The 24,113-nt window shown below is 46.4% G+C and overlaps 1 protein-coding gene and 1 non-coding gene across 5 annotated transcripts in view; one reads left to right on the top strand and one right to left on the bottom strand.

Moving 5' to 3' along the window:
* The first annotated feature begins 16,442 nt into the window (after positions 1–16,442).
* Positions 16,443–24,113, top strand: part of CMTM4 (CKLF like MARVEL transmembrane domain containing 4) — a 73,674-nt gene continuing 66,003 nt past the window's right edge. For all 4 annotated transcript variants that reach the window (XR_009400922.1, XR_009400920.1, XR_009400921.1 and 1 more), the window contains exon 1: positions 16,443–16,665. Coding sequence is in view for 1 of the 4 variants with exons in the window: in XM_059383352.1 (XP_059239335.1) it covers positions 16,480–16,665 (186 nt within the window). In the remaining 3 variants the exon portion in view is untranslated. The remainder of the gene's footprint in view (positions 16,666–24,113) is intronic.
* On the bottom strand, positions 20,735–20,841 carry LOC132006277 (U6 spliceosomal RNA). The gene has a single exon (XR_009401043.1). It is a non-coding gene; the product is annotated as a U6 spliceosomal RNA (small nuclear RNA).

The raw sequence follows: 24,113 nt of genomic DNA, 5'->3' as shown, positions 1-24,113 counted from the left end.
ATTCTGATGCTCAAATTGTCCCAGATTTGATGAGTGGGAACCCCTTCAGCCAACTGTGTCCTTTTTTCTTTTTATTGAGCTATAATCGGCAGCATAAAACTAACCACTTTAAAATGTTGAAGGGTTCTTAGTATACTCACTATGTTGAGCACCCACTACCACTGTCAAATTCCAGAACATTTCCATCATCCTAAAAAGAAACCTCATACCTATTAGTTCAAATCTCCACACAAACCACCCCCCACCCCAGTTATTTAGCAGCATGTTTTCTGGGTTCATTGATGTCATAGCATGTACCAGTACTAGATCATGGGTGTGTGGCTAAATAATGCCCCATTGCATGGATAAAAACTGCATTTCATTTGATCCCCTTATCGGTTGATACACATTTGGGTTTTTTCAGTTGTTATTATGAGTAATACTGCTAGGAACATTCATAGGTAAGTTTGTGTATAAACATGTTCTCTAGGCACATACCTACAAGTATGTGCTGGGTCATATGGCAATTCTGTTTTAACTGAAAAACCACCAAATTATTTTCTACAGCAGCTGAATCATTTTACATTCCCACTTAAAATATATAAGGGTTCTGAATTCTTCACAACTTGGCTAACACTTGTTTTCTGGGAGTTTCTTGTTTGTTTTCATTATAGCCACCCTAATGAGTGCAGAGTGGTATCTCAGTGACTAATGGTGTTGAACATCTTTTCACGTACTTACTGGCCATTTGTATATCTTAGAATTGTCTTTCAAATCCTTTGTCCGTTTTTAAATTAAGGTATTTGTCTTATTGTTGCACTGTGAGAGTTCTTTATATATACTGGATACCAGAGTCAGATACAGCTGTGTCCTTTTGATATGCCCCCCCATTGGTCTTGGAGCATTTCCTTACTTGCTGGCACAGAAAGATGTTTCAGGCTTACCTTGCATTTTCCTTGCCTCTAACCTGGAATTAGCTACTTTTCCAAGGAGTCCTGGTTCTTTTTAGTGGGGATTGGTATTTAGAGCCAAGGTCTAGACTGTAGGCACAGTGAATGTTACTGGATGCTGTTGGATCTAGGCCTTTTCAGTGGACATACAATATACGCTTTTTTCACTTAATATCACCTAAAAGTTGATTTATATGAGTTCGGTCTTCTGTCTTCAAGTCTTTATCCTTTTTTTAATGGCTGCGTAGTACTCAGTTATGCAGACGTAACATAGCTTATTCAGCCAAGCTCATAGGTGGACATTTAGGACATTTCTGGTCTTATTTGTACATAATGCTACAGTTAGTAACTGTGCATCTGTTTTTTTTTTTAAATCTTTGGGGATATATCTTCAGGGTAAATTCTTAACAGCAGGACTGCTTAGTAAAAGGTAACTGTACATCTGTAGTTTTTGTTAGATGTTATCAGAATCCCGTCCATGAAGGTTACATCATTTTTTTTTAAAGGTTACATCATTTTGAACACCTATCAGTTGTAGAACTTGCTAACTCATTGTTATATTTTGCCTTGAAATTGAGTTTAGGAAGTTTGATGAATAAAGATGTACTTGGGGGATTATTTTATTTCATGACTAGCAGTCACATGGTAATAGCCAAGTATACTAGAGATCACTGTATACCAGTGACGACTCTAGATGTTTTGTATAAATCGATTTAATCTTCATAACAACTCTGTGAGGCAAGTGCTGCCATCATCTCCATCTTAGTTTCCAGAAGAGGAAACAAAGGCACAGGCTGAACAGCTACTAGGGTCAGAGTGAAAGTTTGAGCCCAAGATGTCTTGCTTTGGAGTTTGAGCTCACTGTGGTGCTCACTGTGGTGCTGTGCTGGTGTGTACTGTACTCCTATAAAGCAGATGAGGGAAATTTATCAACCGGAAGTTTTCATCTGTGGTACTAAGCCCATGTATATTGCTATTTCTTTTCCTATTTCTGTCCTGGATGAAGAAGTCATTCTTGTTAGGTGGGAAAACTGGCAGAGAATGCACCCAAAGAGAAAATACAGAATATACCTGTACAGATGGAGAACGGCCCATAATCATAGTTTCTTTGATGAAAAAGGTGGGTTGAGGGGCCTGCCACTCTCCTGTCTTGGAAGGACCTCTGCCTCTTCTGGCATGAAGAGTTTTGGGGGTCACCTGTGGTAAGAGCTCTTGTCAGGCCGTAACATACTGACCCTCGTGAGTGTAGATACCCGAGTGTGCATGCAAGGCCAGCCTGTTTGCCTGCCTGCTGGCCCTCACGCTGTGGGGACCCACCAAATCTAGCCCACTCTAGATTTCCTCTGCCTGTCACCTTGGATTGGGAGCCGCACACAGAGGGAGGCAATTAGCACAATGGGGTAGGCAGGGGCTCTGCTGAGTTCCAATCCTGGTGCTTGCACTGACTTGACCGAAGTCTCACTACTTTTGAATCAGGCAGGTACAGCTGATACAGATAGGGGATGGATCAAGAAGCAAAATGAGAGGGGTGCCTGGTGGCTCAATTGGTTGAGTGTCTGACTAGGTTCTGGCTCAAGTCATGATCTCAGGGTTGTGAGACCAAGCCTCATGTTGGGCTCACGCTCAGCCGGACCTGCTCTCCAAAATAAGTGTTTAAAAAAAAAAAAAAACAGGACAAGAAAGCAGCCCACATTGGGGGATGTCACCGTTTTAGGCCTCCTTCCTCTATAAATGAAGGATAAAATTTCTTCCCAGTCATTGTGAACAGTAGAGGATGCATACCTGCGTCTGGCATGTGGTTGGTCTTTAGTGTGATTGCTGGCCTTGAAGATGCCTCTTGGAAACTGCAATTTAAACATTGTTCCAGCAACCTCATTTGTACCTGTGTAGAACCTACCCTTTCCATTTGTGGCATCTCACATTTTGCAGTTCAGTGTTTCATCTGTAAAGGAAATAGAGGTTGAAGGGATGGATTACCTGTAAGCTCTTGCCTGGCACAGTTTCCGCGGGATGCCACACCTGAGCCTGGATTCTGGAGGCAAGGACAGTGCTTGCTGTTCAGTAGCATAGTTCTTCCCTCCAAGGCCTGCAGATAGCCACAGGGATGCCGTGTCCTGTCCTGGTACTCTGCCACTTGAGGTACAGGGGGTTTGTTCTGATGAGGAGACAGCAACAACAGGGCTGTAGCCCAGGGATTGAAAGCAGGAGGAAGCCAAAATGCCCACCGTGGGTGGACAGTGCACCCTGTTGGTACAAAGAGCCAGACCGTAGCTGAGCAGCAGCCCAGAAGTCTCCCTGGGCCCTGAGTCTGAAGGAATCTTGGAGCTTGAAGGGAAAGGAGAGGTTTGAGAGGGCAGCAGTGGGGGGATGGGGGTGGGCATCCGATAGCGGGAAGGGTTCTGTGTGGGAGGGTTGAGGTCATGAAGTCCCTTCCGCAACCTTGGACAGCATTTTAGAAAGGAGTTGCCTAGCTTTCCTAAAATTTCCCGATCCTGAGAAATTTCAGCTTGTAGGGGTGTCTGGGTGCCTCAGTCAGTTAAGTGGCCAACTATAGATTTCAACTATGGTCATGGTCTCAGGGTCATGAGATCGAGCCCCCTGTCCTGACCCTCCTCCTGCTCATGCACTCACTCTGTAAATAAGTAAGATCTTTAAAAAAAAGAAAAAGAAAAAAAGAAAGAAATTCCAATGTGGGTAAAGTTAAAAATTTTTCCAGTACTGTTAACACTTAACTTTGTTTTCCATCTTGTTTTCATCAACCAAGCTGAATCACAAGACCGTTGAGATATCTTCATATATGATGTTTTTCTTGAACATTTAACTGAACTGAATTAACATTCAGAAATGATCATCAGGTTCCTCCATCTTCCCCACCCTACCTCCCCTCCAAAGCCACCTCACCCAATCAGCTTCTTTAAAGAACTATTTAAAGTTCTACAAAAGGCAAGCAAGATGTGAACTTAAGATTATAAGCATCTTAATTTTTATTTGGGGAAGAATTCAACTATTTATACTTCTTTTTTAAGGCAGTAATTTATTTGAAAGAGGGGGGGTGCTTGGTACATCTGTCAGCAGTCTGTGGCATGTTACATCTGTCCTTGATATTTAAAATATTTGGCGCCATTTTACTGTGAATCCATTTTTTACCTACTCAGAATCGGCTAACAAATGCTAGCCTGGAATTAAACCCCAGAGTGTACAGGAAGCTAAAGGCTGTGGTTGTTTAGACTTTGTGTACAAATTGTGCATGTTGAGAAAGTATTTCAGAGGTTCCAATTAACGTTAGGTGGTTTGCACCCTGAAAACCCATCTTAGGGGACATGTTTCCTCTTACAGCAACATAGACATGTTCCGTCTTACAGCAGCACATGTTCCCTCTTAGAGCAAAGATTTGCTTCCCGTTGCTGTAATTGCATGAGCATGACCCCTCCCCCCCATTCTGCTGCAGACTCTGCCCCACACTGGGCAGCCTTACTCTTGACATTCTCCTTCCCACTTATAAAAGCCTAAATCTAGGTTTCCCACCGTGTGTTCTGGGCATATCATTATGGGTGGTTGAGTGGGATTGGAAGACTCAGGGTTAAACTGAACTAAACGGATTTTTGTTTCGTTTTGTTTCATGTGACTGGGTAGGTGTCACTTTTCAGAAGGGCTCCAGTGTGGGCTTTTCCAGCTAGCTGTGACTATGGACATCCTCTAGGTTCCGCAGAATGTTCTTTGAGAACATTCATATGAAGGGGTTACTAAGGCTGGGCCAAGATCCCTATTTTTATGACTGTTGGAACTTAGAGTCCGGTGATATTTCTGTGTGGCCTCTTAGTTTCCTCCCTCCTGCCCCACCTACTCTTCTTCCTTCTTACCTTCCCTGAACTGGGGGAAATCAGCGTTTGTAAATTGGTGGGTTTGCCATTAGAGGGACACCCCTGGGAAGTTTTGCCCCTGGGAGTAGGTTTCTCCGACTCCCAAGGGTGGCATGGTGGCAGGCACAAAGGGCAATCCAGCAAACACCTCGATTTTCCAGGCTCCCAAGTCCTCAAGGGAGGCATCACCAAACCCAGTCTCAAACCAGCCACTCTGCCAGATGGTTCTTGCCCACGCTTGGAACCATGAGTATTTCTGGCATTGAGCTGAACCAGAACTGCTCTGCATAAAAGGAAAAACATAGCCCACGGCCCCAGCCCTGACACATGGGCTGTCAGGTAGGCTGGGGTTTTGAGTCCCGGCTCCAGAGTTGAAGAGTTGTGTAATTGCAGACAAGTGAGTCACATCATCTCTCTGAGTCTTAGCATCCTCATCTGGAAAGTGGTGAGGAGACTCTATCTCCTGCCTCATGGGGAGGCTGGATGCGTTGAGGTGAGTGCCGGGCACAGTGCCAAGTGTGCAGATGGTCCTGAAACAGAACCAGCCCTGAACTATTTGAGGGAGAGACCTCTAGTGCTTGAAATCACCACTTTCGAGATGGGGAAAGAAGGCCCGGGAGGGAAGTTACACGAAAGGGAACAGAGAATCCAGGTGTCCTTGCTGCCCGGCTGCCTTCCTCTACCTAATCTGTACGCCTGCCCGCAGCCCCCAGGGGCAGTGCTAAACACCAGGCCTGAAATACAGAGAAGCAAATTGCTAGTTGAGACAGTGAGCAAGAGAGCTATTTTAGGGCAGACAAGCTTTCGGCACACTATAAATTCCATCACCTGGGCAACTGCCTGGTTTCTTGGGCAAGGCAGCGCCCCGCCATCTGCACGCGTGGGCTTTCAAATACGTGCTTGAGGTATGTGGTCTCTTGGGGCCTCCCCCTGCCTCTCCTCGGCAACCATTGCCATCTTCCAAGGAACAGTGGGCACGAGTGGGTGACACTCGAGATATTGATGCTAAGGAGGTAAACAAGAGGCTCTGCCCCTCCAGGACTGATGGTCTGGGAGCAACAGACAATGCAAGCAATGTGTCTTAACACCACAGTCCACTTCTCTGCTCAAAATAAAACCTCAAATCTTTGATGCTTTTCCTCTTCCCCACTGATGTGGCCCTAAAGTTTTGAGATGGGCAGAGCACAGTAGGTGGCTGGGGCTGGGGTGAGAAGCTGTGGTGACCCAAAGCCAGTTTCTGGAAACTGAGCAGAGTGAAGAGATTGTCCCTAGGTGGGGGCGGTGGATGGGGGAATGGCCTGGCATTTAAAAAACCTCCTCACTCTTCTCGAGGGCGTGAAGACGGCAGACCCATAGGGGGCTGTCCTAACTCCAGGTGTCAGCCCAGAGCGGGGAAGAAGGGCATCCACATGGAGTGTCAGAAACTGAGTCGGGTGACGTGAGTCTCCATGTGAGAGTTGGGGCCCAGTGTGGGGTCATGTGGTAGGAGAGCATCTGCAGGGACTGGGGTGATGGGCATTGGAAAATGGTTACATACAGGGGCATTGATCATGTAAATTAATGTATCAAAGATAACAGCCAGGTTTCTCATCACCAGAGAAGGGAGTAACAAATAGTGGAGAAAGAGAAAATGAGAGGGGGGCCTCGGTGGCTCAGTTAAGCATCTGACTTTGGCTCAGGTCATTATCTCAGGGTCCTGGGCTTGAGTCCCCCATTGAGCTCCCTGCTCAGTGAGGCGTCTGCTTGTCCCTCTCCCTCTGCCCCTCCCCCACTCCTGTTTTCTCTCTAATAAATAAAATCTTTAAAAAAGGGAAAACTAGAATGTTGGAATTAGAGATATTAGTGTGAACTCATGGTATTCAGTAATAACAGATTTGCATGTAAGCCTATAGATACAGATATACACTATACATGTGTGTATTTCCTAGCTCTTTGCACCACCAGGGACTAGGAGCAGCATCAGCCCAAGTGACCACAGCTCATGCCTAGATTTTGGTTTCCAAATACCATTCTCCAATAAACTACATTGGAGCTCCTTGGAGAAATGGCTGATTCTAGGATTGGGGCAGGGAAAGTAGAAGTGAGCTTGGGAGATCTGTGCCAGAAAGTAAGAAAGAGCTAAAAGAATAGGGAGACATATCAAAACAAAAAACAAAGGACCCCATAGTCAAATCAGACACAATATGAGGGGAAAAAAAAAAAGATTGAAAAGGATTCTAACCCATTAAAAAATAAGAAATCATGAGTCTGTAGCTGGTATAAATTGGAAGTTTAATCAGAAACAACATTCCATGTCTCATTCCTCGTTAGCATTTCAATGTATGATTTATTATAATGGGTTGTCCATTATAATCAATATTTATTTGTGTGCTCAATGTGACTCAGGTTTGTTCATTACAAAGAGTAACTTACGGTGGATCAGGCTGGTAGACGAGCTTCATCTTACTGATCAAAGTGAACGTCATTAGTAATCGGACAAACAACAATCTTGTGCCTCCCGATAGGCTGTACTGAGAAGAAAACAACATTGCTTCTAGGATATTTCTGCCAAAAATGTATGATCTGAATCTAATCCTGAGGAAATGTCAGAGAAACCCAAATTGCAGGACATTCCTGCAAAATTTTGGCTGTAATCTTCAAAAGTGTGAATGTCATAAAAGTCAAGACGAGTCTGAGGAACTGTTCTAGTCAGAAGGAGACTAAAGAGATAGGACGGCTATGACAGTGCATGATCCTTACTGGGATAGCTTTGGCTGTGAACACATAGGGACATTTGACAGAATGTGAATGGGATCCGAGGATTACATGGTAGTAACATATCAGTAATAATTTCCTGCCTTTGATGGTTGTATTCTGGTAAAGGAGAACAATGTCCCTGTTTGTAGCACATACGCACTGCTAAGATAGTTGGGTGTAATGGGATATTCGGTTGGAAACTTACTTTGAAATAGTCAAGGGGGATGGGCACCTGGGTGGCTCAGTGGGTTAAGCTGCTGCCTTCGGCTCAGGTCATGATCTCAGGGTCCTGGGATCGAGTCCCGCATCAGGCTCTCTGCTAAGCAGGGAGCCTGCTTCCTCCTCTCTCTCTCTCTCTCTGCCTGCCTCTCTGCCTACTTGTGATGTCTCTCTGTCAAATAAATAAAATAAAATTAAAAAAAAATAGTCAAGGGGGAAAAAGTTCTTTCTACTCACAGGCTTTTGGTTTTTTGGAGGGTTGTTTTTTTTTCTGTAATTTTGAGATTGTTTCCAAGTAACCACATTTTTTAAAAAAGATTTATTTATTAGAGAGCACATGTGAGCCAGAGGAGGGGCAGAGGGAGAGACTTTCTAGTAGACTCTCTGCTGAGCGTGGAGCCCAATGTGGGGCTGATCCCATGACCACAAGATCATGACCTGAGCCAAAAATCAAGAATCAGTTGCCAAACCAACTGAGCCACCCAGGCGGCCCCAAGTAAATACATTTAATTGAAACAACTTCCAGGTGCCTAGGTGGTGGCTCAGTCGGTGAAGTGTTAGCCTTCAGCTCAGGTCATGATCCCGGGGTCCTGGGATCAAGTCCCACATCAGTCTCCCTGCTCAGCTTGGAGTCTGCTTCTCCCTCTGCCTCTCCCCACTGCTTCTGTGCTTGCTTTCTCAAATAAATAAATAAATAAAATCTTAAAACACAAACAACTTTCAAGTCTGCCCATGTATACACGCTAAAGAGCAAAAACCACGTAGCATTTGTGCCTTTGACAGTAGTTCCTAAAACCACTCCATCCCCATGACTTCTTTAATAAATACATCCCTCAGCCACTACTTCATTCCCTCCCTGCCTCCTGGACTCTGCCCTTGGCTTGTCCTAGTATCATACTTTCCTGCTCACTCTGACCATTTGCCCAAGGCCTGTCCCTCCTTCTAAGACTTAGCATAGATGCCCACAGATGCAGGCAACCTCCAGCTCCCCCCTTCAAGAATCAGGCTCCCTGAACTCTTTGCATGTTTCTGGCCATACCAGGGTTTCCCCAAATGGGTCTGGGGATCCCTAGGCATCCACAGATGTCCTCTTGGGGGCTCTGAGACCTTTTTTCTTTTAAAAGTCTCTATACATTATTTAAGGCAACAGAGTCTGCTACCCATTTGATAGAGAAGATAAGACTTTGAATTATTCATCTCTACTTTTTGTTTTCACCCCAATCTGATCTTGTCAGTCCCCTACTTAAAGAGCTCAGTACAACTCTGATGGCTTTCCTGAGTGCAGGGGCCTTCAGAATGTGTTCCCAACCTTCCCTGCCTGTCCGTCCCTGCCCCTGCCCTACTCAGGCCCTTTAACCCTCTCTGTCTGAACACACACTCAGACTGCTCACCTCTCTCCAAACCCCTCAGGCCTTTCTGTCACAATATGACAACAATAATGAGTGAACATTTTCTGAGTGTCTACTTTGTCTCAGACAGACTTCTAAACCCTTTTCAATTTACAGACGAGGAAACTGAGGCACACAGATGTTAACATCTCATCTGAAGTGACAAAGCCAGTGAAGATGGTCCTTTGTTCCTCAGATGGTTCCTTGCATGCTTACCACATGTCAGGCCCTGGGCCGGGCTCAGCAGACACAACAGAGATTATGATCTGGAAGGGCTGCGGATGGGTTGGTAAATACTTCAATGCAAGGGTCTGGGGAAGCCAGGGCAGGAGCCCCTGACCCTGCCTGGGGACTCAGGAAGATGTTCCTGAATGAGTTGACATCTAGCTTGAGCCCGATAGGAGACCTAGGAGTTAGCCCTCTTCATTGGTCTACTTTGAGGATTAAATGAGGTAATATATGAAAACTGGATAGAGCAATATCTGGCCCATGGAATGTAATTAAAAATGGCTCCTCCTCCTATTGGCCTCATAAAGGAATGGGCAGGGTTGCAGGTTTGGGGTGCCAGCGGGTGGGATTATGAATTATGTTTCAGCCTCATGAAATTCAGGAACCCAAGGGTGACGTCTACTAGGTAAGTGGATCTAAGTGGCTGAGCTCAGACGAGTAGTGTGGAGTTAGGGAAGGTGATGAAGCTAGTACCCTGAGAAATACTGAACTCCAGGGACCAAACCTATAAGAAGACTGAAAAGAGCAGCCAGAGAGGTAGGAAAAAAAACAGGAGAGCCTGGGGCCATATTATACCAGGCAAGGAGACTGTTTCAAGAAGACACAACTATTGGCGGGATCACATGCTGCTGAGTGAATTCCTACTTGGCCTTCAAGACCAAGGTTAGCTCCTTGAAGCTTTCCCTGCCCCCTCCTACCCCAGGCAATTGTACTGGTCAGGTAGTCCTGTAGACATTTGCATCAGCAGATTCCTGTCCCCACCTTAGGCCCAAGTATCAGATTCTTGGAGGAGGTCCTGAAAATCTACCCCTTCAATTATTCCCATGCATACCTACATCTGTATACCCCTCATTCTAGAGAGAAAAACCCCGGGGTAGGATATTCATGGGCTCAGCTTAAGCCCCAAGGCCACCCTAGCCAATCTAGGGAGAAGGGGACCATGACTTCTCATTCTTGAGTCAGGGGCTGACCTTTCCTGGGTGGGCATCACCTGGGAGATGAGAAGTGGAAATTGGAGTAGAAAGGAGCAGTGCAGAAAAGAGATGGGGGTGCTGTTGTTAGAAGCAGGGGGATGGATGCTAGGCAGACAGAAGCAAGCATGCCCACTATGGCCTCACAGTGACCACCCCCGCCCCCGCTCCAGTGCTTCCGTGAGATCCTCAAGGCTGCAGCATGTGGCCCAATGGCTGGCACATGGAAGCAGGCCATTGGCAAAGGTTTGGTTTATATATGTCCCCGCCTGGCTACCACAGAGGCTCCCTGAGTTACCCAGGCTAGTTTAGTCAGCATCCGGCCTGGCATGGCCATGGGGACAGGAGGTAAGTGAAGGCAGCACCCACATTTCCTTACGGTCATACTTTCCACCTTCCCCAGAAAACCATTCCCTCCCCTCTGCCACAAGAAGGGAAGGTGAAGGGCTGCCAGGGAGAAGCAAGGCAGCTGCTGAACAGGCGAATCTTTGCCTGAATGCTCAAGTGCCCACGAAGTTTGGTGGCAGCAGGACCTTCCAACTGGCCTCCCACGGAGGGTGAGCTTTCACCGGCATCTCTGGGAAGGGGCGCAGATGGCTTGGCTTGAGTTGTCCTTGGACACAGGAACTGAAAGAATGTCAAACTGGAAAATCCCAGCACGTACTATTTTTAGAGAAGACTTGGAGAGCATTTTTCTGGCTGAAGAGACACGTTTTTTCAGAAGCAGCAGTTAACTCCAATCCCCGAACTGCTCCCGCCTGGAATTCGCCCAGGCCCAGCCCCTCCCTCCAGGCGTGTGGGAACGAGGCTGGAGGGGTCCGGTCGGTCCTCCCATGGAGGACAAGGGGCATCTGCTTCTTTCAAACATAAAAATGGGTTGTTTATTTTTACGCCTTTGAGTCTAATCCTTCAGACATAAGGAATTTGTATGGGTACTTTTCCTTGAAAGGCCATTTACAAGTGAAATCGTTTCAAAGCAACTTGTTTGTCTTGTGATATTAATCAGAAGATTTTCTTGGGCATTTCGTTCATTTTGACATTAACACTGATAATTATTAATGCTAAACCTAATTCATCTTCTCGCTGTATACTTCATGCTTGAAATGTTCTTGTTCCTCACCACAGCCTATATTTTTGTTTGAAGGAGAAGTCTCTAGGGATCCTGCTAATTACTGAGCTTATTAAAAGTAGATTAGATCTATTGCTTAATTGAAGTTACTGGAAAAGCTACCCGCACCTTCAGCACTGACAGAGATGCACGAGGGAGAGGCCTCAGGAAGAAATGAAGTGAAATATGAACCCCCTTTTGCCTCAGCAACACCAGGCACTGCCTCCAGGTATAGACCACCAGGGACCACACCATTCAGGAAGGTGTTTTGCTCCCAGTCCTTCATGGAATTAGGGATCTAAAGTCCTTGGAGGACCGATGCTCTTGAGGTTAGAACTTTCCACGAGTCCATGGAATCATTGTGTTTTTGGAGTGGGACTAGAGTGAGGAGGTCCTCCAGCCCTGGAGGTAGTTGTCCTTGGAGGGAACTAAGCTCAGAGCTAAATGAGAGGTTGAGAAACGCCTGATCAGGTGATCCAGGGTATCCTGGGATTAGCCCTTATCTAAGAATGCTTTGCTCCAAGAAAGTCTTTCAGGAGGGGTTCAGGGAGTGAGATACAAAGTTGGCATTATGATTGCCGGTAGAGTCTATGCACTGACAGCAATTAATAAAGTAACATCTGGTTTATCCATCAGGCTTTTGAGTCTTGTTGCCTTGTCTCAGCCCTGGATATGTGGACTAGACCCTGAAACCGAGGAACCTGGCAGAAGGCTGCTCACTTCTCTGTCATTATCATCCTCATTTTGATCTCAGCACTGACAGACACTTGAAGGCACAGCTACAGCCACAGACTCAAGATATATTACAATTTAAAACTGAGGAAGACACTGTAATGCCAGGTTGTACCTACCATTACGATGTGGGATTCCTAACAACATCCTTTGGAAGTCTGTTTAACTTCTGCTAAAAACCAGAAGTAAAAATTTTGAGTCTGTCCCTAGAACTAAAAATAAACCTAGGCTAGTGTCCAGGAACAGGGAACAGTTAATACGTGCTGGAGGAGACTCTAATCTCACTTCCGTTCTATCCTTCTCCCTCGGTGAAGTCAGAGTTCTAACAGTCAGGCCTCCCCAGGTCACTGTCTCATTTGAACACTCTTCTGTTCAGAGTCCACCCTGCCACACAGCCCACAAGGGGTCTGTAGGGACCGACCAGAGGCTTGCTTCCAGCTTCAGGTCTTGTCCGCCATCCTCCTCCCTTTGAATTCTGTGTTTGAGCCTCTTCATGGTGCCTTGCTTTCGCTTGTCTCTGGGCCTTTGCACATCTCGTTCCCTCTGCCTGGAACACACTTCCTTCAACCCTTATCATCTCTTTGCTTCGCTAACTGCTCTTCACATTTCAAATCTCAGCCAAAATTCTGATCCCAAGACTCAATTAAATCCTTGCTGGAAATTCCCATAGCCATGAACAACACTCAGCACATGCTCTGTTAGACTTACCGGCTTCCAGTGCTTACCCTCCATGCCTGTGCTGGGTGGGGGGACTGTGTTGGCCTTGCTCACCATGGACTCTCAAGTTCCTTTATTAAAAATTCTTTTAAACTTAGCTTTTCTTCTTAGATATTTAAAACATATTTAAATATTTTATTTTTTAAAGTAATCTCTACACCCAACATGGGGCTCGAACTCATGACCCCAGGATCAAGAGCCACATGCTCTGCTGACTAAACCAGCCAGGACACCCAGCTTAGTTTTTATTTTTGTTGTATGTGCACCAAGTTGAGAGTATCAGATAGTTCTACAAGGCCTGGAACCCTCATTAAATTTCCTTTTCCCCATAGGCAACACTTTGAAACTTTTAACTGATTGTTTTTGTACCTTTCTTTATATTTTTAATTAGCATGCCTATACTGCTACCTCTTGATTTTTCAGTTTTAAGCATCTACTGATCTCTCATGATAGATGATGAGTATTTCAATCTCTTGCATACCCTCTGCTTCTCCCTATCACACCTGCACACATCCTGTTCCTCTTTCCTTGCTTTCTGCTCCAGTTACTTATTTCTGGTTAGATCAGCATTCATTGTTTAAATTATTATATTTATGCAAATATTATTGAACCTTGAGATTTACCATACTTGTTTTCTATGCATCATTTTATTTCCCTTGCAGTTAATAAATATATATGAATATTTGCCTCATTCTCTATGCATTTATCCGTAACTTATCTCAAAATCTTCTCAAAACTATGCATCTCTCTTTCTGTACACTCAACACATTAATTTCATCTTGAGGAGGTCTCTTAGAGCCTCTGGCTGCTCCAGTCTGGGCTGGTTGATTTCCTGCCCTTTTGCACTGGAGTCTCTGCCCGCCTCTCCCTGGGCTCTTTACCGCCTCTCTCTAGACAGCATCCACCTTTTCCTGCATTCCACGTCCTTTGTTTCCTTGGTTTAAATCCTAATTCTGGTGGAGTCCTCCAGCAGCCTCCTGATAAAAGGACAAAGGGTGCCTTGCCTGTCTGAAAGAGACATCAACTTTTGTACCTGATTGATCCTCCAGACAGAACCAGATTTCAAGGTGGGGATCATTTTTCCTCAGGATGTGGGAAGGTTTGCTTCATTACCTTGTAGCTCCCAAAGTTGCTGTAGAAAAGTCTGATGCCTTTCTGATTCGCAGTCCTTTATAGTGAAACCTGCTGTGTTCCTCTCTGTAACCTTGAGAATCTTCTCCTTGACAGTCCCATGGGCCTGGGTGCAAGTCCATGTACATTCACTGTCCTGGGCAATGTCCAAAACTGATATGCTTTGGTTCTGGAAAATGTTATTGAATTATTATGGTTTCTTCCCTCCATTTCCTTGGTTTTAGCTTTATGGAAGCCTTACTCTTCTATTATTCTCTTGGACTATTTCTCTAATTTTCTTTTCTCTCATTTCCCATTTCTTTGACTTTCAGCTCTACTTCCCATACGACTTCCTTTCAATTCTTCCATTAAACTTTTTTTTTTTCTTTCATATTATTTAGCATCCAAGGTGATACACATAGACACACATAGATACATAGTTTTCAGTAGGGTACTCCTGCCCTTCACTGTGCCTAGTGATCAACTCCTACATGGGCTTGGTGCTGCCCGTTCTGGAGCCCTCTGTCCTGTGATATAACCCAGGTTGTAACTCAGCTTTTTTCTGTGCCAGTTTAGAGTTTAGCTTTCTTAGATCTGCTCAGTCAGTTATTACTTGCCCATTTGCTATTCTGTTTCCAACACTTTGTTGCCCTTGTCCCCCATGCCCATTCTTTGTCCCAGTGTTTTTGTTTTGTTTTAAGATTTTATTTATTTATTTGACAGAGACACAGTGAGAGAGGGAACACAAGCAGGGGGAGTGGAAGAGGGAGAAGTAGGCTTCCAGCCAACCAGGGAGCCTGATGTGGGCTCAATCCCAGGATGCTAGGATCATGATCTGAGTCCAAGGCAGACGCTTAAAGATCTAGCCACCCAGGCGCCCCAACCCAGTGGTTTCATGCTAAAAATAAATAAATATATAAATAAATCCCTCATCACTGTCATTTTACTGGGTTTTGGGGAGACAACAGAGGCCAAAGCCTACATCCAACCCATCATCTTTACTGGCAGTCTATTTCCAGATCCTAGTATATTTCTTAGCACACAGTAAGTGCCCAATACAGATTTCTTGGTTGAATAGAGTATTAGAGATATTGGTTTTCCCTTCTTTGGTAACCTGAAGGTGAAAGCCCTTTAAATGGAGATCTTTTTAGTTATGATGTTTACTGCACCTCAGCTTGGAGCTCACCAGGCTATCTACATTATATCTGAGGCAACATTAGTGAAATGTTGGTACTTGGGTTCCGCTCACCACGGAATTGTGTCGCTGGAGACAAGCTACTACCACTCCTGAGCTTTAGTCTGCCCTTCTGAAAAATGGGAACAATAATACCTTCTTCAATTATCTTGCTCAGTGCCTAGAGTGCGTAAGAGTTCAGTACCAAAGCGACAATTCTTAGAAAGTCAGTGTTTTACTTAAGCTTAAAATTAGCCTTCACACTTGAATTGCAAATTGGTCCCTAATTAATGCCCGTCAGAGCAAAAATCTGTACTCAACCTGACTTGACGATTAGAAAGAGATTGCAAAATCTTTTCAGCAGAGAAGCAACTAACGTTGCTTACGGAGGGTCTACAATGTGCTAGCGCCCCTCCACGGTCAGGCCGGTGGATCCAGAACTTACATCGGGAGTTACAAATATTTATCGTGTCTGTTCTGCAGACCTTGTGCTGAGCGACCCCTCATTCATTCTTTCACTCCCGCAGCACTCTGTCTGGCTTCAGTTCTGGTTTGTCGCAAGGCTCCCAGGGAGGGGATCCAGACCCTTAGCTTTCTTCTAACCCTACCCACCCGGGACAAAGCACCGCTCGCAGCAGGGGGTCGCATAGCACGTCTTGGTCTTCACCGGGAAGTCTCCCAGCCCACTGCAGAGGACCCCACTCTCTCCAGAAGAGAAACTAAGGCAGCGCCCTGGGAAAGCAACTCTGTGCAGTCTGGGTTCACTCTGATGCTCCCTCAGCCCTCATTCCTCTCCGCCCTCACGACCCCCTCACTCGCTCGCGGGGATGGCAGGACTTGGAGCGGGTCCCTGCGGCCCCAGCGCACAGGCAGGTGAGGGCGGGGTCTGAGGAGACGGCGCCCCGCCCCGCCCCGCCCGCCGGAGCCCCGCCCCCCGAGGCCCCCGAGGCGCGGGCCCTCGCCCCCGTCTCGCCGCAGCCGCGGAGCGCCGCCGAGGAGCGCCGCCGAGCGGCCGGCGGGTGGGCACTCGCTCCGCCTCCTCCCGGCCCGCCGCGCCGGCTCCCGCCTCCTTCCCTCTCCGCCTGCTCCCGCCTCCCTCCCTTTCCGCTGCCGAGGCGGCGGGAGCCGAGCCCGAGCGGACCGAGCCGCGGCTGCAGCCGGGCGGCGGGCGCAGAGGAGGCGGCGGCGGCGGGGCGGGCCGCGGGCGGTCGGGCAGGCGGCGGCGGCGATGCGGCGGCCCCGCTGAGCCCGCCAGCTCCGGGCGCCGGGGGCCGGCCGCGCGAGGCGGCCCGGGGCCGGGCGGCAGCATGCGGAGCGGCGAGGAGCTGGACGGCTTCGAGGGCGAGGCCTCGAGCACCTCCATGATCTCGGGCGCCAGCAGCCCGTACCAGCCCACCACCGAGCCGGTGAGCCAGCGCCGCGGGCTGGCCGGCCTGCGCTGCGACCCCGACTACCTGCGCGGCGCGCTCGGCTGCCTCAAGGTCGCCCAAGTGGTAGGTGCCGGGCGGGGCCCCAGGTGCGGGCGGGCGGCCTAGCTGGGCGCCTTCCCTCCCCGCTCCCGCTTCGGGGGCGCAGGCCCGGCCGCCGCCGCCGCCGCGCACCAGCGTCCCGGAGCCAGACTCCAGCCCTTCGCGCCCCCTCTTCCTCTCGGGGTCCTGGGCCACCCTCCCATCTTCCCTGGGGACCGAGCCCTCTCCAGCCCCGCACTTCACCTGTGCGCCTCCTACTCGAACACCTGCCCCCCTCCCCCGGGCCTACCTGTTCACTCCCGCCTTCGCCGTCGCGAGCCTTTTTCATTTTTGGGCTTCGTGGTCAACGAAGTCCAGCGCGGAGGTCATGCTGTCCCCTGAGTGACTACTGGCCACAGCAATTTGTGGCAGGTTTTCGGGGCCCGCACAACCTCTACCTCCCCTGAAGGCCCTTCTCTGTGTCTGCTTCCACCACTGGGGACTGTGGCTTGATTTCCTGCGCCGCACCTAGCCCAGTGCGAGGCATAGGGTAGACACTCAACAGATGGGTTGAATGGAGGCATGTAGCCTAGATGCAGTGGGGGGGTGCCCAGATCTGCCCCTCAGAGTCTCCAGTTTATAATGGGGAGATTTGATTCCCCCTGATTAACCTAGAAGACCCAACCAGCATCCTTGAAGCCTCTGTCCCTGCTGGGTGGCTGGCATTGCCCAATTGGTGCCCAGAGTTAAATCACTCGAGGAGGGCAGCCAGTGTTGGAGGCAACAGCAACAGAACTTTCCGTCAGACTTGTCGCTCATTTCTTAGAGTTCTTATTTTCTGCTTCCAGGGTATTTAGGGCAGGGGCCTGCCAGCCCTGCTCCTCTTTTATGGTTTTGTAACAGGCCTCTCTGGGTAGTTGCTTAGCTCTCTTGTGGACAAGGCATGCTCCAGTTCAGGAAAAAAGTGTGTCCCCACCTTCCCTGTCACAGGTAGGCCTTCCTCTGAGTCCCCACAACAAAACTTTATAGCCTTCTCAGCTAGAGAAGCCATTTGCTTGGAGCTGCAATGTATGTACATTTTGTTTCTTCCAAGCCCTGGGCTTATGCTTACTTGAGTACATAGATAAACATCCCTTAGGAATAATACAAAATGTGGATACCCTTCAAGTAAAGGTCTCAGTATTTGTAAATTGCAGAATCTGAGACTGTTTTCTCTCTCTCCTGCTTGTTCTGCTGATGGCCAGGGGATATTTTTGAAGGGCTCTAAAGAGAGACGAATGGAATAGGTTATCCCTCCCTAGAATTTTAAACTGACCTTATCCGGTCAGCTGGAATGTTCTCAGGGATATGTTGGTTCTGTAGTTAGGCACTGCTGTTAGCAAGGAGAATAGAGGAGGTGGGGGAGGGAGGAGGGTGGTGCCTTTTAAGAGGCAGCTAGCCAATGTTTGAGTACAGCCCGAGGATCAGAAATGAGTAAAGAAAAGAGCAGGGCGTGAACTTGGACCCAGGTGGAAAGCAGGACCTTCTAACCTACCTTCCTTTGTTTATTCCGTGGACTTTTGAAAGTAAAGAGAAATTGCCACTAAAATGTAAAAGAATGAAAATAAGTAGTTTGTATAAAGCTCTAATTGCCTTCTCAGCGCTGGAACTTTGTCACTGAAGGCCAGAAATGGAAACTGGTGGTGTTTGTCATGGCCCTTTTGGTAAGGTGCTGTTTTGTTGTAGAAATTTGCTTTTCATGTGGAAAAACGTGCGGGCCCAGTCCCTAAAACCTCACGTAATTCTGCCATTTGTCTCATGTTTGAATTTAAACGCAAGAGGATGTGTGGGTGAGTGAAAGGAAGGGACCTGCTGGAAGGCTACGGTAGCTTGAAACAGTCTCCCATGTATGTGGCTTCTCGGTCTTGATCTCAAGTCAGGGATTTTAGTGGGGACAGGGACCCTCACAAAGCTCGGAGAAATTGGCTTCTGGGATTAAGAAGTCCTTATGAAGATATTTTAAAGATGTTACAAAGTTCAGAATCCCATCAGGAAATATGGATGTTTTAATTTTTACATTAGAGCTTATATTATGGCTAATGTATTGTTTTGAGAAGAATCTGACTCTTTCATTTTAGTTTTTCTTTTTTTTTTTTTTTTTTTTAAAGATTTTATTTATTCATTTGAGAGAGAGACAGTGAGAGAGAGAGAGCATGAGCGAGGAGAAGGTCAGAGGAAGAAGCAGACTCCCCATGGAGCTGGGAGCCCGATGCGGGACTCGATTCCGGGACTCCGGGATCATGACCTGAGCCGAAGGCAGTCGTCCAACCAACTGAGCCACCCAGGCGTCCCCTCATTTTAGTTTTTCATGGACTTTTTTCTTTTTGTGGTTTTTGACCTTCTTGTAACCTGTAGCGATCCTTGGTACTCCTCAGTGTGGTCCACAGAACAGCCACGTTGCCAGCATCACAGAGCTTGTTGGAAATGCAGGATCAGAGAGCTTACCCGGGACCTTCTGAATCATAATCTGCAGTTTAACAGGATTCCCCCGGTGATTCACATGCACTTTCAAGTTTCAGACTTTAATTTTTTAAGATTTTAAAAATTTATTTGAAAGAAAGAGTGGGAAGAGAGACAGAATGAGCAGGGGGAGAGGGAGAAGCAGAAGCAGGCTCCCTGCTGAGCAGGAACCAGGTGTGGGCCTGAATCCCAGGACCCCAGGATCATGACCTGAGCGAAGGCAGATAGACTGAGCCACCCAGACATCCCTCGCTGTCATTTTAATATTAAAGCGTCACATTGGTGTTAGCAATCAGTTCCTTTTTTTTTTTAAGATTTAATTTATTTACTTGAGAGAGATCACAGGCAGGCAGAGAGGCAGGCATGGGGTGGGGGGCGAGCAGACTCCCCTCTGAGTAAAGAGCCTGATGTGGGGCTTGATCCCAGGATACCCCGAGATCATGACCTGAGCCGAAAGCCGAGGCTTAACCCACTGAGCCACCCAGGTGCCCTGCGATCAGTTCTCTACCAGAACTATTTACTCAACCTCAGGGCTGAGGGTTTTTTGTTTTTTTCAAGATTTTATTTATTTGACACAAAGAGAGAGATCGTAAGTAGGCAGAGAGGCAGGCAAGAGAGAGAGGGGAAAGCAGGCTCCCGGCTGAACGGAGAGTGGGTTTTGGGCTCTGATCCCAGGACCCTGAGATCATGACCCGAGTGGAAGGCAGAGGCTTTAACCCACTGAGCCACCCAGGCGCCCCAGGGCTGAGGTTTTATTGTTAAAACAAGCCTGTGCCTCTTAAAAGTATTAAGAGAATGAGGTGATGTAGAAATTAGCACCTACCATTTTAGGTGCTTAGTTAGAGTGTAAGAAAAGATAGATACCACTGTTGCTAATTAATAAATATTTCCTGTCTTTAAAGAAACTTGGTGAAGTTGCCATCCCCAAATTACAATTCTATGTTTGAATTAAATATAGTTTACTTCCTAGTGATTTCTGTCCTGTCTTTTTTTATTTTTAAGAGTTATTTATTTTAGAGAGAGACAGAGAGAGCAAATGGAGGGGAGGCTCAGAGGAAGAGGGAGCGAGAGAAGCAGACTTCCCCAGTGAGCTTGGAGCCTGAAGCAATCTCAGGACCTTGAGATCCTGACCTGAGCCGAAATCAAGAGTCAGTTGCGTAACCAACTGAGCCACCCGGCTGCCCCAGCTTCCTAGTGATTTAAAAGCTAAATTGATGGGGTGCCTGGGTGGCTCAGTTAGTTAAGCCTCTGCCTTTGGCTTAGGTCATGATCCCCGTGTCGTGGGATTGAGTCCTGCATTGGGTTCCCTGCTGGATGGGAAGTCTCTTCCTCTCTCTGCCCCTCAACCTGCTCGGGTTCTCTCTCACTCGCTCTCAAATAAATAAATAAAATCTTAAAAAAAATTTTAAATGGATTTAAAAAAAATAGTTTATTTATTTATTTGATAGACAGAGATCACAAGTAGGCAGAGAGGCAGGCAGAGAGAGGGAGAGGGGGGAAGCAGACTCCCTGCTGAGCAGAGAGCCTGATGTGGGGCTCGATCCCAGGACTCTGGGATCATGACCTGAGCCGAAGGCAGAGGCTTTAACCCACTGAGCCACCCAGGCGCCCCTAAAAAAATATGGAACTCTTCACGAATTTGCGTGTCATCCTTGCGCAGGGACCATGCTAATCTTCTCTGTATCGTTCCAGTTTTAGTATGTGTGCTGCCGAAGCGAGCACTGGATGTTTCTGATAGTAAAACTAATCTGAAATATGAAGATTGATCAGTGTAGTTTTGTAGATTAAATCTTTTTAAAGCTTTTATTTATTTCAGAGAGAGAGAACATGCAAGCATGAGTGGGGGGAAGGGTGGAGAGCAAAGCAGGCTCCCCACTGGGCTAGGAGCCGGGTGTGGGGCTCCATTCCAGGACCCCAGAATCATGACCTGAGCTGAAGGCAGACTGAGCCACCCAGTCACCCCTATTGATTATTTTTTTTAATCTTTATTTATTTATTTGACAGAGAGAGATCACAAGTAGGCAGAGAGGCAGGCGGGGGGGGGGGGCTCCCCGCTGAGTAGAGAGCCCAACGTGGGGCTCGATCCCAGGACCCTGAGACCATGACCTGAGCCGAAGGCAGAGGCTTAACCCAGCTTAACCCACTGAGCCACCCAGGTGCCCCTAGTATTTCAGTTCTAAAAAGATTTCTGAGGAAGCTCTTTCACCTCACATCCTTTTCTTAAGCCTCTCCCATGGCTGATGGACTTTCTGACATTGCATTGCCATTATTTCAGAACTTTTTATAAGCAAAGTTGGGTGATATGAGGTATTTAAAATCAGATTTTAGTTCTACTGATCTTGAAATCTCTTAACCCCATCCTTGGCTTGGCTTCCTCAATAGTATAATGTGGTCAGTAGTGACGAAGCATTTTAGGAATTTTAAGAACTCAGAAGTCCGTTGTGATAGGTGCTTTCTTAGGTAATTCAAAGGCAAATGTGAGTATTTACATTTCAGGGTGGAGTAATAACATACCTATATTTGATGGAAACCTTGTCTGCTTTTTATCTCGAGCCAATTGGGCACAGCCCCTTCTCGAGGTGGCTGGGGGGCGGGGGTAGGGGGGTGGCAATGTGATAGGGCCTTAGGGTGAATGAAGTAGTGAATTTTGCTCCATTGTATTCTCGGATCTACCTTAGTGGCTCCTTGTAAAACAATCTCACTTTCATTTAGGAACTTAACTGTTATCTTTGGAAATTGTCTTCCTGGCCAGAGATTTAAAACCAAATTAATTCTACCAGAAAAGCAAAGTTAAAACCACTCTTCCCTTTTATGGTGTTCAAAATAGTAAATTATCATCCCAGACCTCAGGAAAGTGTTAAAGTACACATCCACTTTATAAAGCCAGACAAAGACAGTTCAAGAAAAGAATACTACAAACCAGTCGTTCTCATGAACACAGATTCAAAAATCCTCCACAAAATACCAGGAAATCAAATCCGGGATAGTATATAAAAAGACTAGTATACCACCACCAATTGGGACTTATCCCAGGAATAAAAGACTGGTTAAGTTTTCCAAAATCAATAGATGTAATCCACCATATGAACAGCTTAAATAACAAAAAACACATGATTATGTCAATGGATGAAGGAAAAACATTTAACAGAATTCAACATTCATTCATTCCGGATAAATGCAGCCAACAAACTAGGAAGAGAAGGGAACTTCCTTAACCCAAAAATGGTCATTTACCAAAAATCTACAGCTGACATACTTAGTGGTGAAAATGAAAGCTTTCCCCCTGTGATGAAACCAGTGATCTCTACTCTCCCCACAGATACTCCGCATTGTACTGGTATTGCTAGCCAGTGCAGGACAAATAAATGGAAGGCATACAGACTGGAAAGAAAGAACACCTGTGGGATGCCTGGGTGGCTCAGTTGTTAAGCGACTGCCTTCTGCTCAGGTCATGATCCCAGGGTCCTGGGATTGAGTGCCGCATTGGGCTCCCTGCTCAGCAGAAAGTTTGTTTCTCCCTCTGCCACTCGCCCTGCTTGTGTTCCCTCTCTTGCTGTGTCTCTCTCCAAATAAGTAAATAAAATCTTAAAAAAAAAAAAAAAGGAAAGAACAACTGTCTCTCTGCAGATGTCTGTGTAGACTATCCCATGGGAATCTCTAGATAAAGCTCATAAGCTCACAAAAATCAGTATTTCTGTATCCTCACAATAAAAGCAGTAAATTGTCAGAAACGGGGAAAAAACAAACCAAAAAACTTGACAGTTACAACAACTCTTAGGTATAAATCAGATGAAATATGTACAGGATGCACACTGAAAATTCCAGAACACTGAAGAAAGAAATTAAAGACAGCCTAAGTAAGTGGACAGATTTACTATGTTCATGGTTTAGAAGACTCATTATGTTTTTGTTTTTTAAAGATTTTATTTACTTCACAGAGAGTGAGCACAAGTAGGGGGAGCAGCAGACAGAGGGAGAGGGAGAAGCAGGCTTCTGGCCGACGGCGATCCTGATACCGGACTCCATCCCAGGACCCTGGGATCATGACCTAAGCCGAAAGCAGCTGCTTAACCTCTAATTGACCGAGCCACCCAGGTGCCCCATAGAAGACTCAGTATAGGTTTAATACTCTACACAAATTAATTTATAGGTTTAACACAATCCCAAAATTCCTGCAAGATTTTTTTAGATGGAGACAAACTGATTCTAAAGATTTTTTTTTTTTTAAGAATTTTATTTTTTTTTAAGTTATCTCTGCACCTAGTGTGGGACTCAAACCCACAGCCTCAGAATCGAGAGTAGCATACTGTACCGACTGAGCCAGCCGGGTCCTCCTCATACTAAAATTTAGATGGAAAGTCAAATTAGCCAGGCAAACAGATGGTGAAGATTGGTGGGAGAATATTTAGGGGACAGGGAACAATGTAACATCAAGTCACCTTTGGTTAGGGATGCACGTGTGTGTGTGTGTGTGTGTGTATGCACGTGTGTGTGTGTGTGTATGTGTATGCATGTGCGGGTGCGCGTGTTGGGGAGTAGAAAGATGGGGATGGGTTCTGAGAGTATGAGATGTTTGGCCAGTTTCTTGTTCATGTCACGTAAACAGGTCTCTTGACTTACAGTTGGGGTTGATGATAGTACTACCTGTGCTGATGAACATAGCAGACAAAATTCTGAGCAAAGTGCCTCCAGTATAACTTGTTACACCCCTGTTGGCACTATAGAATATCTCTAAAATGATACAAGCTGGTCGTGGCTGAAGGCCAGAGTAGAAGGGAGACTGAGTTTTACTGTATGACTTTTTGTACTTGTTGAATTGGATGCCACATGCAAATATCTTCTATTCAAAAATTATTAAAATGTTAGCTGTTATTAGTTCTACATTAACATACATTAGCCTGAAAGCTGATGTATGACCAAAACCTTTATTTATTTATTTATTTAAAATATTTTTATTTATTTGTTTGACAGAGAGATCACAAGCAGGCAGAGAG

Source organism: Mustela nigripes, chromosome 17, assembly GCF_022355385.1.
Source record: "Mustela nigripes isolate SB6536 chromosome 17, MUSNIG.SB6536, whole genome shotgun sequence".
Classification (NCBI taxonomy): Eukaryota; Metazoa; Chordata; class Mammalia; order Carnivora; family Mustelidae; genus Mustela; species Mustela nigripes.
The sequence above is the reverse complement of the archived record's forward strand: the minus strand, read 5'-3'. Positions and strand labels throughout refer to the sequence as shown.